At 38.0% G+C, this 18,003-nt stretch overlaps 1 protein-coding gene across 2 annotated transcripts; it reads right to left on the bottom strand.

Moving 5' to 3' along the window:
- Nucleotides 1–3,441: 3,441 nt before the first annotated feature.
- cfh (complement factor H) lies at nucleotides 3,442–14,839 on the bottom strand. Of its 2 annotated transcripts, XM_029430107.1 has the most exons (16): nucleotides 14,714–14,839; nucleotides 14,400–14,582; nucleotides 14,032–14,137; nucleotides 13,780–13,856; nucleotides 13,421–13,603; nucleotides 12,930–13,112; nucleotides 12,649–12,843; nucleotides 12,340–12,513; nucleotides 10,741–10,908; nucleotides 7,487–7,654; nucleotides 7,166–7,333; nucleotides 6,500–6,667; nucleotides 5,860–6,018; nucleotides 4,923–5,102; nucleotides 4,641–4,829; nucleotides 3,442–3,691 (listed from the first exon to the last, which is right to left on the bottom strand). In XM_029430107.1, exons 1-16 carry the CDS (start codon nucleotides 14,781–14,783, stop codon nucleotides 3,672–3,674), a joined length of 2,391 nt encoding a protein of 796 aa, XP_029285967.1. In that variant the 5' UTR covers nucleotides 14,784–14,839; the 3' UTR covers nucleotides 3,442–3,671. The 2 variants fall into 2 exon arrangements, with proteins under 2 accessions (XP_029285967.1, XP_029285968.1); XM_029430108.1 differs by lacking the exon at nucleotides 10,741–10,908.
- Nucleotides 14,840–18,003: the final 3,164 nt, after the last annotated feature.

Genomic DNA, 18,003 nt, shown 5'->3' with positions numbered 1-18,003 from the left:
AACAACAACTTGTCATCTACCCTGGATACTGTTGCTCCATTAAAGGTAAAAAAGAAATCCACTGACAGAATCTCCCCATAGTTAAACAACAGCAATGTTACTCAGACTAAGAGGACGTGTAGAGCAGCTGAACGAAGATGGAGGAAAACTAAGCTCACAGTTAACTACGATATCTACAAAGAATCCATGGCTGCCTATGATAAAGCAATGCAGCTGGCAAGAAAGGATTACTTTTCTAAGATTGTCACAGAGAATGTTGGAAATTCTAGAATACTATTCTCGACTATTAACCAGCTACTGAACACTGCCCCCACCCCTCCGCTGTCCTCTGCATCAAAGTGTGAAGAACTCACATTGTTCCTCAATAATAAAATAACTTTAATCAGAGCCAGCATCACTTAAAGAAAACAACATCCTGGAGGAATTTCAATCAGTCTTCAGAGCATGCCACAGTACCGAAACTGCTCTGACTAAAATAATTAGTGACCTCAGACTAAACTCTGATACAAATAAGGTCTCAATTCTTATCCTGTAAATAAATGGATGAGCAATAATTTCTTAAAATTAAATGAGAACAAAACTGAAATCCTACTAGAAAAAGAGAGATGATGGGGAAACTTACTCCTTTGATTAAACCTGAAGTTACAAGTCTTGGTGTTATCATAGACTCAGATCTAAGCTTTAAATCCCACATAAACAAGGTGACAAAAACATCATTCTTCCACCTTATAAATATAGCTAAAATCAGACAATTTATAAATCAAAAGGATGCTGAAAAACTAATCCATGCTTTCATCTCAAGCCGACTCGATTACTGTAACGCACTCTTTACCGGCCTGCCAAAAAAAACAACAGAGAGACTTCAGCTCATCCAAAACGCTGCAGCGAGGCTGCTGACTAGAACCAAGAGGAGAGACCACATCAGTCCAGTGTTAGCCTGCTCTACACTGGCTTCCAGTAACTTTTAGAATTTACTTTAAGGTCCTCCTTCTTGTATACCAAGCCCTAAACAGAACCGCACAAAGTTACACTGCCAACTCTCTAATCAACTATGTGCCCCCAAGAACATTACGATCATCCACTACTGGTTTATTAAATGTTCCCAGAAACATCCAAAAGAAAATCAGCCTTTTGCAATTATGCACCAAAGCTATGGAACACTTTACCTGCAGACATTAGGGAGGCACGCTCGCTCAATATCTTCAAACGTAAGCTAAAAACATATCTTTTTACTTTAACCTTTTAATGGTGATATTTTATATATTTTTATCTTAGCCTTTTAATGGTGCTACTTTAAACTAATTTAAATGATTTCATACATTTTTGCTATGCCTGGTTTAACATTGAATGTGTAAAGGTAACTGAGATGAATTTCAGAGTGTGTATTTTTGAAAAGCCTGAGATCAAATAGTCTGTTTTACCACAGGAAAAAGAGGAAGTTTCTCTGATAAATGTGTATTGGAGAAAAACTGGCTTTAACCAAAGGGAGTAAACCAGTTGAAGGGCCACAGGGCCCATTGTTGATCTCATGCTTTGAAAATATGGCTCTGATAGTTTAAGACATTTACAAGAATGGTGTGATGAATGTGATTTCCCGGCAGTAGGGTCGTTAAGTACGGCACAGATAGGGAAACTAGGCATGACTTCCAATGTTATTTTATACTATTTTAATTCTGCTATTTTATCTGCTATTTTAATTCAGCTATTTTTATACAATTTTAATTCTGCTATATTATATTTTAATTCTGCTATTTTATACTATTTTAATTCTGCTATTTTTATAACTGTACTTCAGACTCATTTACATCAATACTGTGATTATTGTACTGTAAATGCTCTTATTCTGTCTAATCTTGTACTAATTGTTATGTTTTTGCTGTGAAGCAATTCTTGTATGAAAGGTGCTATACAAATAAAGCTTATTATTATTATTATTATTATTATTATTATTATTATTATTATTATTATTATATTATTATTATTATTATTATTATTATTAAGGCAGATCTAAACTGTTTAGCTTGAATGCAGCACATACAAGACTGGTGGTCTATGACTATCTTGAGGCGATTTAAAGCTGAGTGTGTGATATGAATGTCAGTTTCTGTCCAGTTACCACATGCATTGTGTTGATACTATAGACCAAAGTCAATCATAACAATCATTAAGTGGAACAATCAGTCAATGAAGGAATTGGAATAAATGGTACTGAGAGAGCAACACTGTTTATTTTTGCACTAAAATGCTATAATTCATACTTAAAAGTAAATCAAATGTGCAATGCTGCTGAGGAAACCTTTGAATTGAATACCTTTAAGTCACCATCACTTGTTTTTCTCCACTGTTCATACCCTATCCTGACTTACTGATAAGCTTGAATCTGAAGAACTCTTGAATAAATGGTTAACTTTGTCTCTTTTAATCTAAATTAACACTGTGCTGTTTTATTTATTGGTTTCTCTACAACTTACAACTGCACTGTAAGCACATTTCTGGTCTGTTGGATTTTAATTAATGGACAGTATTTTATTTATTATTTTTATTTAATAATATATTTTTATTTATTTATATATATTATCATATATCTTATATTATGTAAATTGATTTTGTTCTTTTTGTATTACCTATTATTTTTGTATGTCATTCTAATGTTTGTTTTTTTATTACCTCTGTATTTGAAATGTTGTTATATAAATAAAGCTGCCTTGCCTTGTTAAACTATGACATATACAGTAGGTAAGCCTAGTTGGTATAATTAAATGAATCACATAAATTAACAGTCCCAAGTACCAAGACCTTTGGTGAATCACAATTTTTGAATTGTTAAATGTTTTTAGAGATGTGCTACAGAAGTCATAACTATCAATATTGTTACAGGCAACTGTACAACTTACAAACACAGCGCACTCCCCTGTGACATATCGTAATGGGAGAGCTGTGTTTGATATAAAGAGCTGTTTTGACACTCTGGACATGATTTAGAGAAGATTCCACTTTTTACTAAGTAGCTTTGTTGTGTGTTAATTGCTTCAGTTTGGCCAGAATTTGAAAAAAACCCTGTAGAGATTGACAAAGTGTATTGCTTTTATTTGGATTATTCATATTTTGACGAAGGCTAATTCATTACTTTTCAAGTTTTTCATAAACACACTCTGACATTTCTCAGGAGATGACTGACATAATATGTACTTCCAAGATACAACCTAGTTTTGGAAATCTGAAGCCACTCAGCCACGTTTATTCCTATGAATTTATTGGTTCTGTGGTTTTAGGAAAGGCCTGTACAATCTTTCTAAAATATTTATAAAAATCTACACCAACACACAGCTTGGCACAACAATTCTCACCCTCAATGCTCTAAATAACACTAATAATAAAATAAAACCCCATACATTTACTCACTAAAGGCTTGGATTTTCAGAAAAAAGAAAGAGGCTTTTGTTATTCTTTTCTTGTAAATCATATGGCAAATATTTGGAATTTATTTGTTACACACATTATTTAGTCATTCAATGTCCAACAATTGTGTGCACCAGGATCATGCATTATGTATTAAGATAAATAATGCACACGGCAATACACAAGAACTGATGCAAAAAGACCACAGAAAAGTAGATTTTGTTTTTGGGGCAATATTATTGGAACTTCTTTGGACCTCCAACAAACCAGCATCACTGTTCCTGAGGAAGTTCTGTGGAAGAAAAGTATCACATCTCAACATTGTATGTGTGTAAATCATACATTGTCATTAAGCCTGTCTTGTTTTGGCAATAAAACTCTGAGCTGACAAAGAACCTTTTTGTCATAAGATTCTGCTAACCTCTCTCTAACCTTACCCAAAAGCAGCAAGTGCCTAAACATAACCATAAAAAGGTTTATTAATACTGTAATTGTTACAAGCAGATATTGGTTTACCAGATTTGATGTAATGTAGTTTGTGTTGACAGCATTTTCTCAACATTTTGCGACTTGCCAGATATGTTAATTATCAAATGCTCCGTAATATGTTGAAAACAAAAGGTATTGGACGTGACATTACATCACAACATATTTGTTGTGTCAGATTAGTTGTATATAAATATAATTTTCAGGAGACAGAGTCGTGTTGTCTGAGACATTTTAGTGTTAAATGTAATTTGCTGAATTAAAGTTAAACTTGTTGTCTACTATTCTATTTATTTTACATCCGTTGACAAGCTTTTATATTGCAATCTAGAAGCTGTAAGTGCATATTCTGCCTCATATCTTTTATTCTGTTTCAATACCTGACCTGTAAAATAATGTAGTAATAGTAATAATAATAATAATAATAATAGTAATAATAATAATACATTGGAGTTTTAGCATTTCTCAAGGCATTATTCCTCTGACAGCTGAAAACGCCAAATTCAAGCTAAATGTTTTTAGACCTCAACTGGGAGTCAATACTGCCTTAAAGCATTAACAACTTTGGCAAATGTCTTAATGCCATTAGGTTCCCTTTACATTTGTTGACATACAGTATAACAGCTCTGAACAATACCTTGAACCCAAAGCTATGCCTCTGTTCAAAGTTCACTAAACCACTAAACACAAAACTGACAAACTTAAATACCCCAAAAATGACCTTCAATTTTGTGAAATCTTTTGGATATACGTACGTGTGCACTCAATGTTCTTTGCCTCCCATTTCCCATCTTTGCATCGAATTGTGTTTTCTCCCAACAATAAAGTATACTTATCACGGCACTTATAAGTTACTTCAGTGTCAGACAAGTATTTCTTCTGATATGAAGTCAGAACAACTGCGTTCTGAACTTGAGGTGGGGCTTTGCAGGGAACGGCAAAAGCTGCAAGAGTTGAAAACATGTACAGTATTAGGTTACGACATGTAATCTTTTAATAAATACTAACATGATAAAATAAGACTGAAGATGACTCACGTGTACAGATTTCTTTGGTCGGTACCCCTTGTGAATGCCATGTTCCATTGCTACAAGTTAAGCGGTTAACATTAACGTTGTATCCTTCCCTACAAGTAATCCGGGCGGTTTTGATTTGTCCTCGAGGAGGTGTCACCTCCCCATTAGGAATCACAGGAGTTTCTCCACACTTTTCATTCTCTAGAGTGGATATGATTTAAAAAAAATGTTTTTTATATTGTTGCTAATAAATATGATATTAAATAATAAATAAGCAACAGTTCTCATTTCAAAAATCACTTTAAAAAACAAATTCAAACAAACACATAATTCATTTACGTAACTAATAGACTACTGAGTCCTAACACCCGATAATAAGTTAGCATTTTTACACCTTTTTTAAAAATGTTTTTTTGGTGAACAGTTGAGATTTTAACGTTCAACGTTTAACGTTTCATGTTTTAAAAAAAAGGAAAAAGGTGGTTGCTAACAAGTGGCTAAAATAAGACTACACAGGTTGTCGGGGACATTAACCCCCTGAGCAAGGCCCTCAACCCCGAGTTGCTTCAGTGGTTAGTTCACTGTAAGTCGCTCTGGATAAGAGCGTCCGCTAAATGATTAATTTAAATGTAAATGTTTGTAAACGTCATCACGCCGAACACTAGTCCACCTTTAGCTTAGTGATGGTGACGCAAAGTCATGTGACTGTGGTGCAGTTCGTTTATAGCCTAACATTAGCTTTTTAGTTCTGGCGATTGAATTAATACTTAAAAAATCATAAAAGTGCTGATCATTTGTGATGATTATGTTTCTGAACAAAACTATTAAGTATCATAAACTTTTGTCTGCACTTATTTGCTGCAACAATGTTTAGCCTGGGAGTTGGTGGGTGGATGACCTCTCTTTCAGAAAATACTCAATGTTTATATCATTAGGAAATAAATTCTAAAAATGTTACCAATGCATATTTGAACTCCAGACCATTCGCCGTCAATACATTTGGCTTCAGACCACCAGCCTTTGGTGAATAGCTTATAACCATGTTTGCAGGTGTAGTACACTGTGTCGTTGTATGGCCCGACTACAAATCCATGTGGGACTGCAGCGTTTTGACATGCTGTCAATGAAAAACAAAGAAATACGTTTTATATATATATATATATATATACATATATACATATAGCTACTGTTAGCATGCTAGCACGCTAAACTAAGATAGTTAACATGGTAAACATTATACCTGTTGAGCATCTGCGTGTTACCATTGTAATTGTGAGTATGTTGACAAGCTGGCATTAGCATTTAGCTCAAATAACTCCTGTGCCTAAATACATGACACTAGCAAGACTAACAAAAGATGAGCTACATTTATAATTTCCAAGCAGACAGGCGTGTCTTGATGGAAGGGACAACACAGGAAGTAGAACACATCTTTAATCCAATTAATCTGGATAATCAAACTAATGATGAAATTTAAAATATTAAGTCAATGTAGAGCTTATCTTTTAGTTGTTATGACATACTATTTATGTTGCAATTTAATCACACAAACTCAATCTTTCCATAATTAACCTTTAAACTGTATTTGTTGTTTTTACCTGAACAGCTCTCAATCCCAGTCCAACCACTTTGTTCACAGGTAACAGTAAAACGTCTGTCACTACCTTTCCTGCATGCATATTGGACTCGATCATTGTGGCCGTAACTTTCCTTTTCATTGTGGGTAATGTATGCATTGTCGATTTGAAGTGTTTTACACTGTATCACTGTAAACAAATTCAACAAAATTGTAAAGTAATTAACACACCATTCAGTTGTACTGGTTAAATTGAATAGATTGAAACAAACCATTTCATGGCTCGTCTCCAAGAAAAAATTGAATAAGCCTTTATTGATCCCCAGAGGTGAAAATTATTCAAATTATTCATATATATATATATATATATATATATATATATATATAATATATCATATATATATATATACGTATATAAAATATTTATTAATGAGTTTCAACTAGTGCATTTAAAACAGATATAAACATCAGTTTTAAATGTGTATTAGTGTGACATTCTGTGTAATAATTAAAATAAAATAAAAAATCTCAAGAAAATTGGAAGCTTGTAATCCTCAAACCCCAACTCCAACCTGTTACCACTATTGTTAAGAAAACTTTGTTTCTTTGTGGCTGATAATCTACTCAATAGCAAGCTTGTCTTTAATTGTGTTTTAAGCATAAAAAACTTGTTGTTGTATTTTCTTACGTTTACATTGTGGAGATCCGTTCCAACCCGTTTCCCCACAGGTAAGAGTAAAATGTCCCTCATGGCCATTGTTACAGGTATATTTGACCTGGTCATTGTATCTGTATTCGTTCCGAACATTTTCATCAATGTCTGCATTCTGGTAAACCTGTCTGATGCATTTTATCTCTGGAAAAAAATAAATAATTAAATGGTGTTACTCTGCACACTGACACTGAAAAAAAAATGTTAGTGTCATATCAGAGTTGATACATCAGATTCAGATAATTTACATATATAAATACTGATATATTTATATATATATATCCGGTACATCCTTACCGCTACATTGTGAATTCCCGGTCCAACCTCTATCCTTACAGTTTAGAGTAAACCTTCCTCGATAACCTTCCTTGCAGACATAATCGACCTGGTCATTGTATCTGTATTTCTGCTTGTTATTCCTGACAACATCTGCAGTCTCAAAATCACGTCTGTCGCATGTTATTTCTGAAAATCAAAACAAAACAAACACAAACATTCAAACACTACTGTACACATTGACTGTGTTCTTACCATTAGCAGTATGAAAAACTGCTTCTATATTACATTTACTTCACACTCGTTGGTACACATAAATACAGAAAGAACTTGGCGATGTGGAGAGTATGGACTTGTAAGCAAAGACATCATGTTGAGGACATGTGACAGAATGTTATAGTAGTATAATTACTACGAGGTAGAACCAGATACTAAGAAGGCCAGAAGAGTGGACAAAATAGTAAAGATTAGCTGGCTGTTCTGTGGTTATTTTCCAACAATAATATGGGCACCTGATGTTGCTTCTTTTAGAATGTGATCAATCTTTTTTATTGATCCCGAGAGGGGAAAATTATTAAAATTATTAATATATAAATATATATATATATGATGAATATAATATATATATATACTGTATATATAATATATATACCATATATCCATCCATCCATCCATCGTCCACCGCTTATCCGGGATCGGGTCGCGGGGGTAGCAGCTCCAGTAAGGAACCCCAATCTTCCCTTTCCTTCACCTCCCTAGGGAGGCGCCCATGTGGCATCCTTACTAGATGCCCGAACCACCTCAACTGGCTCCTTTCAACGTAAAGGAGCAGCGGCTCTACTCCAAGTCTCTCACGGATGGCTGAGCTTCTCACCCTATCTCTAAGGGAGACGTCAGCCACCCTTCTGAGAAAACCCATTTCGGCCGCTTGTACCTGTGATCTCTTTCTTTCGGTCATGACCCAGCCTTCATGACCATAGGTGAGGGTAGGAACAAAGATCGACCGGTATATTGAGAGCTTTGCCTTCTGGCTCAGCTCTCTTTTCGTCACAACGGTGCGGTAAAGTGACTGTAATACCGCCCCCGCTGCTCCGATTCTCCATCGTGAACAAGACCCCGAGGTACTTGAACTCCTTCACTTGGGGTAAGGGCTCATTCCCTACCCGGAGTAGGCAATCCACCGGTTTCCTGCTGAGAGCCATGGCCTCAGATTTTAAGGTGCTGATCCTCATCCCAACCGCTTCACACTCGGCTGCGAACCGATCCAGTGACTGTTGAAGGTCACAGACCGATGATGCCATAAGGACCACATCATCTGCAAAGAGCAGCGATGAGATCTTCAGGTCACCGAACTGCAACCCCTCTCCTCCACGACTACGCCTCGATATCACGAACAATGAACAGGATTGGTGATAAAGCGCAGCCCTGGCGGAGGCCAACATTCACTGGGAATGAGTCCGACTTACTGCCGAGTATCCGGACACAACTCTTGCTTTGGGCGTACAGGGATTTGATGGCCCTAAGAAGTCACCCCCTCACCCCATACTTCTGCAGCACCTCCCACAGTATCACCCGGGGGACCCGGTCATACGCCTTCTCCAGATCCACAAAACACATGTAGACCGGATGGGCGTACTCCCAGGCCCCCTCCAGGATCCTTGCGAGAGTGAAGAGTTGGTCCGTTGTTCCACGACCAGGACGGAATCCGCATTGTTCCTCTTCAATCAAAGGTTCGACTACAGGCCGAACCCTCCTTTCCAGTACCTTGGAGACTTTACCAGGGACGCTGATAAGTGTGATACCCCTGTAGTTGGCACACACTCTCTGGTCCCCCTTTTTAAATAGGGGAACCACCACCCCGGTCTGCCAACCCCTAGCCTCTGTCCCAGATTCCCACGCAATGTTGACGAGGCGTGTCAACCAAAACAGCCCCTCAACACCCAAAGCCTTCAGCATTTCTGGACGGATCTCATCAACCCCTGCAGCTTTTCCACTGTGGAGTTGTCAGTGACTTCCATCAGGGAAATTGACGATGATCCCCCATCAGCTTCCAGCTCTGCCTCTACCATAGAGGGCGTGTTAGTCAGATTCAGGAGTTCCTCAAAGTGCTCCTTCCACCGGCCAATAACCTTCTCAGTCAAAGTCAGCAGGGTCCCACCCTTGCTGTACACACCTTGGATCGTTCCTCACTTCCCCCTCCTGAGGTGCCGGATGGTTTTACAGAAGCACCTTGGTGCTGACCGAAAGTCCTTCTCCATAGCTTCTCCAAACTTCTTCCACACCCGCTGCTTTGCCTCTGACACGGCAGAGGCTGCTGCCCTTCTAGTCCTTCGGTACCCTGAAACTGTTTCCGGAGTCCTCCCGGATAACATAACCCGGAAGGACTCCTTCTTCAGTCGGACGGCTTCCCTGACCACCGGGGCCACCACGGTGTTCGAGGGTTACCGCCCCTTGAGGCACCTAAGACCTTGAGACCACAGCTCATCACCGCAGCTTCAGCAATAGAGGTTTTGAACATCGCCGACTCAGGATCAATGCCCCGAACCTCCACAGGGATGTCTGAAAAGCTCCGCCGGAGGTGTGAGTTGAAGATCCCCAGGACAGGGGCTTCCTCCAGACGTTCCCAGTTCACCCGCACTACCCGTTTGGGTTTACCAGGTCTGTCCAGAGTCTTCCCCCACCCCTTGATCCAACTCACCACCAGATGGTGATCAGTCGACAGTTCCGCCCCTCTCTTCACCCGAGTGTCCAAAACATGTGGCCTCAGATCAGATGATACGATTACAAAATCGATCATTGACCTTTGGCCTAAGGTGCTCTGGTACCACGTGCACTTATGAACATCCTTATGTTCGAACATGGTGTTTGTTATGGCCATTCCATGACTAGCACAGAAGTCCAACAACAAACGACCATTCGGGTTTAGATCAGGGAGGCCCTTCCTCCCAATCATGCCTCTCCAGGTATCTCCATAGTTTCCCACGTGTGCGTTGAAGTCACCCAGCAAGACTACAGAGTCCCCTACTGGAGCCCCCTGCAGGGCTCCATTCAGGGTCTCCAAGAAGGCCGAATACTCCGAACTGCCGTTTGGGGCATAGGCACAAACAACAGTCAGAGTTTTCCCCCCAAAAAATAAATAATTAAATGGTGTTACTCTGCACACTGACACTGAAAAATAAATGTTAGTGTCATATCAGAGTTGATACATCAGATTCAGATAATTTACATTTATAAATACTGATATATTTATATATATATATCCGGTACATCCTTACCGCTACATTGTGAATTCCCGGTCCAACCTCTATCCTTACAGGTTAGAGTAAACCTTCCTCGATAACCTTCCTTGCAGACATAATCGACCTGGTCATTGTATCTGTATTTCTGCTTGTTATTCCTGACAACATCTGCAGTCTCAAAATCACGTCTGTCGCATTTTATTTCTGAAAATCAAAACAAAACAAACACAAACATTCAAACACTACTGTACACATTGACTGTGTTCTTACCATTAGCAGTATGAAAAACTGCTTCTATATTACATTTACTTCACACTCGTTGGTACACATAAATACAGAAAGAACTTGGCGATGTGGAGAGTATGGACTTGTAAGCAAAGACATCATGTTGAGGACATGTGACAGAATGTTATAGTAGTATAATTACTACGAGGTAGAACCGGATACTAAGAAGGCCAGAAGAGTGGACAAAATAGTAAAGATTTGCTGGCTGTTCTGTGGTTGCTTCTTTTTGAATATGATCACAGATATTTCTATATTTATGTCGTGTGGTGAGGGATGTGTATGGCAATGAACCATAGACTGTATATAAGAAGTGCACATAGTCATTAATAGTGTTATGAAGTGACTGCATATAGTGGAAAAGGTACTTTAAGTCCTGACTGTTCCAGTGTTAAGCTGCTATTAGTTCCTGGGACCTTTTGGTGGAAAATATCAATTGGAGTAAACAATGTCGACCCTAACTGGACCTAAAGTTTGTGGAAATCATGAATTTATCACCAAGCTTAGTATTACTTGCTCAATCTTAGATGTACACTGCACTTTTATACTTTGATTTATGTACTGAACACATCACCATGTAAGTTGATGTACTTTTATATCTTGATCCATGTGATATACGCATTACTATGTATGATGTTATATTCTTATACTTTTGATCAGAATTATATGCATGTCAATGATTTAAAAGAGTACTCACACAGAGTGAGTTGAACTGTGGCACACAGGGTGCAGGGAGCTAGCTTTGTTTTGACTATAACCAGATAAGGTGTGCGTAAGAAAAGATGCCTATTCCGCTATCATAGCAGGTGTTGTGTTGAATGGCAGTAACCCAAGGCATGACGAGACCTTGAAGATCTCCTTGGTAAAACTTTAGCACCCTTTGTCAGGCTGAGACACTGACCAGAGATTTACTGTTCAATATGTATACTTAATATAGTGTAAATTCCCAATAAATGTAAACGGGTACCAAATCAGGACACCAAAGATGAAACTGCCAAGAGGCATGATCATGCCTACCACAACTACAACAACCAACAAAAACAAGGGATACTCATATTTTGCTATCGTGTATATACTGTATGTGAATGCTCATTCGTGGCCTTTTTGTGAAACTGCGACACAGTTAACTACTTTGGTGTTCTGTGGAGCAGCGAAGCTGATTGGCCCTCATGAGTATAATTTGATGTTTTGTTGCACTTTTGATGTAAATAAATAACTTGATATTATAACCCAAAGATTCCTGATCCGTCTCTTTTACAGATAAAAACACGTAACAAGTTCCTTCCCCACTTTCCCAAATATGGATACAAAATGAACAGTAATGTCATAAACACCAGGCTAACTTCACATTACCTTGACAAAGTGGATTTGGTTTCCACCCATCTCTGGTGCATGTGGCCTCGGTGGCGCTTTCCATGTAGCCTGTTGTACACCTATAAGGTGTAGTCTCACCCAATGTTATTATTTGCCTCCAATAGACATTCCATGAATACACATGTCGGTCTCTTTGATTGCTGCATATAACCTCTAGAATAAAAGAAAGTCTTGTGAATCTCAAGCAATCAAGATAAGATTGACAGCAATCATCACAGGTTAATGAACCATAAACACAGTAAAGAACAACCATCTGTATATGGCACTGAAGCCAGAGTAGATTTATACCTTTGCATATTGGTCTGATGGTCCACTCTCCATTATCTTTGCATGTAGTTACAGCTGAGATGTTTTGAGGGTTAGAAATCCAGTACTTCTCTCCACAATTGACTGTCAGTAGGTCACCAGGTAAAAACACATTTCTGAAAGCAGGTTCATACCTGGTTCCTTCCAGTGGCGGCAGTTGTAGTTTACATGTTATTGCTGCATTTGTGGAAAATTAAGCATATTATCAGTCAGCAGGTGAGTGTGATGTTACCAGTGCATTGCATTACTCAGTTTATACTTACGTTCACACACAGGTGTGGGGCTCCATTCTGCTTGTACTCCCAGTTTAGTGCATTGTGATGGTCTGTCTTCACCGCGTCTATATTTAGGATCGCACTCAAAATGCAGGACTTCACGTTCTTTGTACTCTTGGATATCTTCAGTCACGTAACCATTTTCAATCGCAGGTACTGCACATGTTATAGCTGTTGAATAATACACACAAGCATGAATATACACTTGTTCATAAAAAGCATAATGAACAATAACCACTGATAAAACTTATTTGAGAGTAAAATGTGGTTGTTGGTTTTAATTCTGTTGGTTGTTAACCTGTTACATGGTGCTCATCAAGTGGTTGTTTTTTTTGGTGTTAGTTGCCGGGAGATTAATAGTGGTTGCCGTGGTGTTTTATGAATATATGTACGTGTTTCTATCTACCCCTTTCCCTCTTTTTTCATCTTTTTTCTCAACTTAAAACCTTTTTGTGCTTCCCCTTTCTCATTCCCCATACCTTTGCATGTTGGAACTTTGCCGATCCACTCTCCGTTTTCATCACAATATATCTCTGCTGACCCATCCAGCATTTCAGAGTTGGATTTGCAGCTGAATCGAACTACATTGCCATAGGTTGCCTCGTCTGTGTCCCCATTCACGAGGACTTTACTGTCGAAATGAATCACTGGACACTGCTTGGCTGAAACAAACATGATAAAAACATTAATTGGATGACCAAAAAAAATGTATGGACCTATAAGCAGGCAATGAATACAGTTTTTTCAATATTTACAAGGGACGAGAAATATACAGAGTGACATTTTCCCCTTGTGTGTCAGGTACCGGATGAATAAGATCTTTTATTTCAGCTCTTACCTTCACAGACAGGAACCGTACCATCCCAGCCTTCAGTCATGCAACGCCGGAAGTTTGTGCGACTGACCATTTGATACCTGAAACGAGTAGAATATTGAAATGTTATAATGGAAATGGCTTATTAAAGCAAAAATGTATTTTTCACTGCCTGTTATGTAGGGTTTACTGCAGGTATACAGTATAATATGTAGAAAGCACAAAAGAAACATAAGAAACAACAGTATATATTTATGATTCTAAGTTTTTTCATACCCTTTGTGGCAGGTGTATACTACTTGTGATCCAAAGACAAAATCCTCTCCCTTTTCCAAACGAAAATCTGCAGACTGGGCTTCGCCGGGATGACCACATGATCTGACTTAAAATGCAATAATTGGAGAGGAAGTGGGTAAATATATTGTTAAATTGCAGTGATAAGGCAAGTGATTCTTCCATTCAATAATTCACTGTATTTTACACTATCGTGTGTACACCATTGTGCACTCATTCGAACCACTACACTGAATCCATTTGACAGCATTACATGTTTCATATAATGTATAAAAGTACATAGTTTAGTATACATTCTTAATGGTAGAATATATATTTATTTTCAAAGAGAAAAAAAGACAGTAACTCACGTTGACATTTAGTGCCTCTAGACAGCCATTGTCCCTCGGTACAGGTGAGTTTGAAGAAGCCACTGAAGCCAACTCTGCAGCTCACTCTCACTTGTTTTCCAGCACTGTAGCTGGCCTCCAGATCACTTGTGTCAAAACTGTCATCAAATAGGGGGCCATCCACAAACTGTTTGCGTGTGCAGTCTGTGGGACAGAAAAAAACAGAAATAAATAAAAGTAATTTGCGTCTTTAACCCAACGACAAAACCTCAAGCCACCAATGAAATGGTAAGATAAAAAGGACTGTACATATTACTTGAACTCCTTGGGCTTACCTTGACTTTTCACAAAGGTCAGTGTATGCATCCACACAAATAGGACACAGCTTTGGGTTAGTACGTGCATTTTATCTTCATTACCCTGAACCGCCTAACAGAAGTAGAAACTGGAGACTGAAACACTATAACACACACACAGAGAGAGAGCTGTGGATTTCACAGATAAAGAGATTGCTCAATGATTTGGGAAAGTCTGTTCCAGCCTCCAAATACAATCTCTGACTCACAGGAGAGGAAAGAAAAAATAGGAAGTGACCCTATAAACAAAACCCACTGGATCCTTAACGAAACCTTGAATACATGCATTCCTTATATTGGTACATATGACTAAGATTTGTATTGCAGAATAAGCTCAATTCATTATGGAAACGAGCAAAACAGCATTCACAGATATTTTAAGAAAGTGTATTTATTTTTTAATTCAATGCAATTAATGCTTCAATGGTTTCATACCCCTGTGTAGTCAGCCTTTGCTATGTGTATAATTCAGTAACAAAAAAAGAGTATTCCTGTAAAGGGTTTATTTTTTTCTTTTCCTTCTTGGTAATCATTTGCAGCAATCAATAGCACACTTAAATGTGTCGCATTCTGGCAAGTCAGCACAGACTCTACTCAGCTAGAGTAAAGATGAAATAAAATAATAAGCAAAGCAGTTATTCAGTTCAAAACTGGATAAAAAGTAAGACAATTACTTAAAAAAATATGAAACTAAACTGTGTTTCTTTTAATGGGCATAAATGCGACAGTTAAGGCTCCACTTAGACACAGTTTATACAAATGTTTGTTTGTTGATGGCCTTGTAAAAAGGTATAAAAAGCAAACAATGTCAGATCCTGAAATTCAGATTTCCTCAGTTTGGAAACTCTTCCAACATGGCGATTGAGCAATGCAGGATTTGCATTCATCTCTCAATATGGCTTCATGTTAGTCGTCCTCCATGTAGTAACAGAAGTTAAGTGTGTGTCTAAGTCACAAGAAAACATATATTGCACAAACTCATTTGGTAGAATATTTGTCAACAAGTTGCGTTCTGCAGGTGGGATCTGTAGATCAGATACCAATTCAGAGGCAGACATTTGCTTAAAGGTCATATACAGTTTTTCCTGTAATTTACATTTTCCCACCAATCAAGGTTCAATCAATCAGATCAATATCTGCCTTACAAGAAAAGCACAACTATGTGCCATGTCTTTACTGTAAAAACAAATCACTCAGAGATTACATTCATGTGTTGTAATACTGTTTAAACGGTTCTGTTGACAGGATTGCGAGAGCTGTTTGCTTTGTAAATTACCGTCATCCTCCATTGCTTACAAATCAGAAAGGGGGAGAAGGATGTGGTGGACTGTTGGTTTTGGAAAAAAGGAAAATCTGCTCACAGGCAGTAGTCATGGACCCAAGCTGTTGACTAGCAATGCAATTCCGTCGCATGGTCTATAAAATGTATACACTTTACAGTTTCTCACAGACAGGAATAATAGCTGAACATAAATGATAAAGAGTTAAGGGTGCGGATGCCCTCTGGGTAGGTGCTGTTTCACAACCTAGCTGTCTTGGTTCTAATACTTTTCAGTGTCTTATGAGAAGGAAAAGAGTTAAAAAGATGGTTAGCAGGGTGAGAGGAGTCATGAAGAATATTGAGTCCCTTTTACCCTATTGTTACGACCCGGCTCGGCAAGGGAAAAGGGAGTAACATATAACCAGATGTTGAGGGTAAATAAAGTATATTTATTAATAGAATATGGATAATTGGCAACCAATTGCTTTTCAAGAGACAAAAAGAACAAAAGGAGGGCTCTTAACATAAGAGCATAAGGCGTCAAAGCCAACTAACAAAAATAAACCCCAACCTAAACAATTCTAAAACAAAGCTTGGGGTGAAAACTGGATTAACACAAAATACAAACAAAAAGACATAACAGCACTGGAGCACCTAGCGTGCTTAACAAATAACCCTAAACAGCTTGTTCTACAGGCTGACGATTAAACTGTCTCACCTAAACAACGCGGACAGCTTGCACGGAACACGAAACACAATATGCAACATTCAAGATACTCTATAAGAGCGCGACAGTCTCGGACCAAACAGAAATACATATGCTTAGGCTGACAACACAAAAGTAGCCCCGACTGTCGAGCTGGCTTGGCATTTGTATCCACCGGTCTCTCCAGTGCGCCTCGGATTGGAGAGCCGGAACAGGTGCACCACCAATCACAGCCAGTCTTCATCAAGGTGGGAGGAGGAGGTGTTGCCGCAGCCAATCAAGGGGCGGCGGTCACACATCCAAATCTGCATACCTAAATAGGGATACAAGGTGCATGCATCCACAAAGTAATCCCCCGCAGATAAATTAGGCCGTGGCCGTAACACCTATTCAAATTGTGTAGATTTCCACAAAGGACGGTAGCTCCTGGCCTATGATTTGTGAAGCCCTGCGTACCATTTTGTCCGGACGTTTCCTGTGCTGATGTGTCCATAACACACAGTTATTATAAAAGGTAAGGATGCTCTCAATCCCATAAACTACAGTAACGATGTACACTAATAAACCCAACATAAGAACAAGTTTGTAAAGTACAAACCGTTTTTATATACGTAGTAATAAGTAAATCTCCACTTAGTTTGAATTGTCATGTCATGTCATTTACATCAACACTGTGATTATTGTACTGTAAATGCTCTTATTCTCTCTAATCTTGTACTAATTGTTATGTTTTGCTGTGAAGCACTTTGGACTGCAATTCTTGTATGAAAGGTGCTATAAAAATAAAGCTTATTATTATTATTATTATTATTATTATTATTATTATTATTATTATTATTATTATTATTATTATTATTATTATTATTATTATTATTATTATTAATTGACGGGCAGAGATGGAAGTCACTCATGTGGTTCTCTTTCCCCCACCGTATTTACCCATTTACTCTGTGTAATTAGTGCAATTGAAAGTTATATTGACTGTTAAGATTTATTAAAAAATCACTTTGTTGTACTGTGTTTGTTCGATGCTGGGTAACCTTGGAGAGTGGATTATTGTTTTTTGTATGATAGAAAAAGAAAAGGAGGAAGATTTGCTTTAATATAATCGTTCCTATAATAGGAAAGGAACAACACTATGCAGTATATATATATATTCTATATATATTCTCTGTACTTCCACACCTGTATGCGTATGCATATTCATGCATTGCATTGTTTCTTACACTGTTCATGACATGTTTCCATGTCTACCCATCTGCCCAGAAACCTATTAACCTATCAATCAATAAAAAAGTGTTC

The sequence above is a fragment of the Cottoperca gobio genome, chromosome 4 (genome assembly GCF_900634415.1).
Source record: "Cottoperca gobio chromosome 4, fCotGob3.1, whole genome shotgun sequence".
Lineage (NCBI taxonomy): Eukaryota > Metazoa > Chordata > Actinopteri > Perciformes > Bovichtidae > Cottoperca > Cottoperca gobio.
Note: the sequence above shows the minus strand (reverse complement) of the source record. Positions and strands in the feature narration are given on the sequence as shown.

Bases quoted from the DNA above. Each gene is read 5' to 3' on its own strand.
- cfh (XM_029430107.1), bottom strand. From the start codon at position 14,783: ATGCACGTACTAACCCAAAGCTGTGTCCTATTTGTGTGGATGCATACA. The intron at 12,844-12,929 runs GTAAGTATAAAC...CCACAAATGCAG, and splicing joins CCCCACACCTGTGTGTGAAC to CAATAACATGTAAACTACAA. The intron at 7,655-10,740 runs GTAAGGATGTAC...TTTGATTTTCAG, and splicing joins CGGGAATTCACAATGTAGCG to AAATAACATGCGACAGACGT.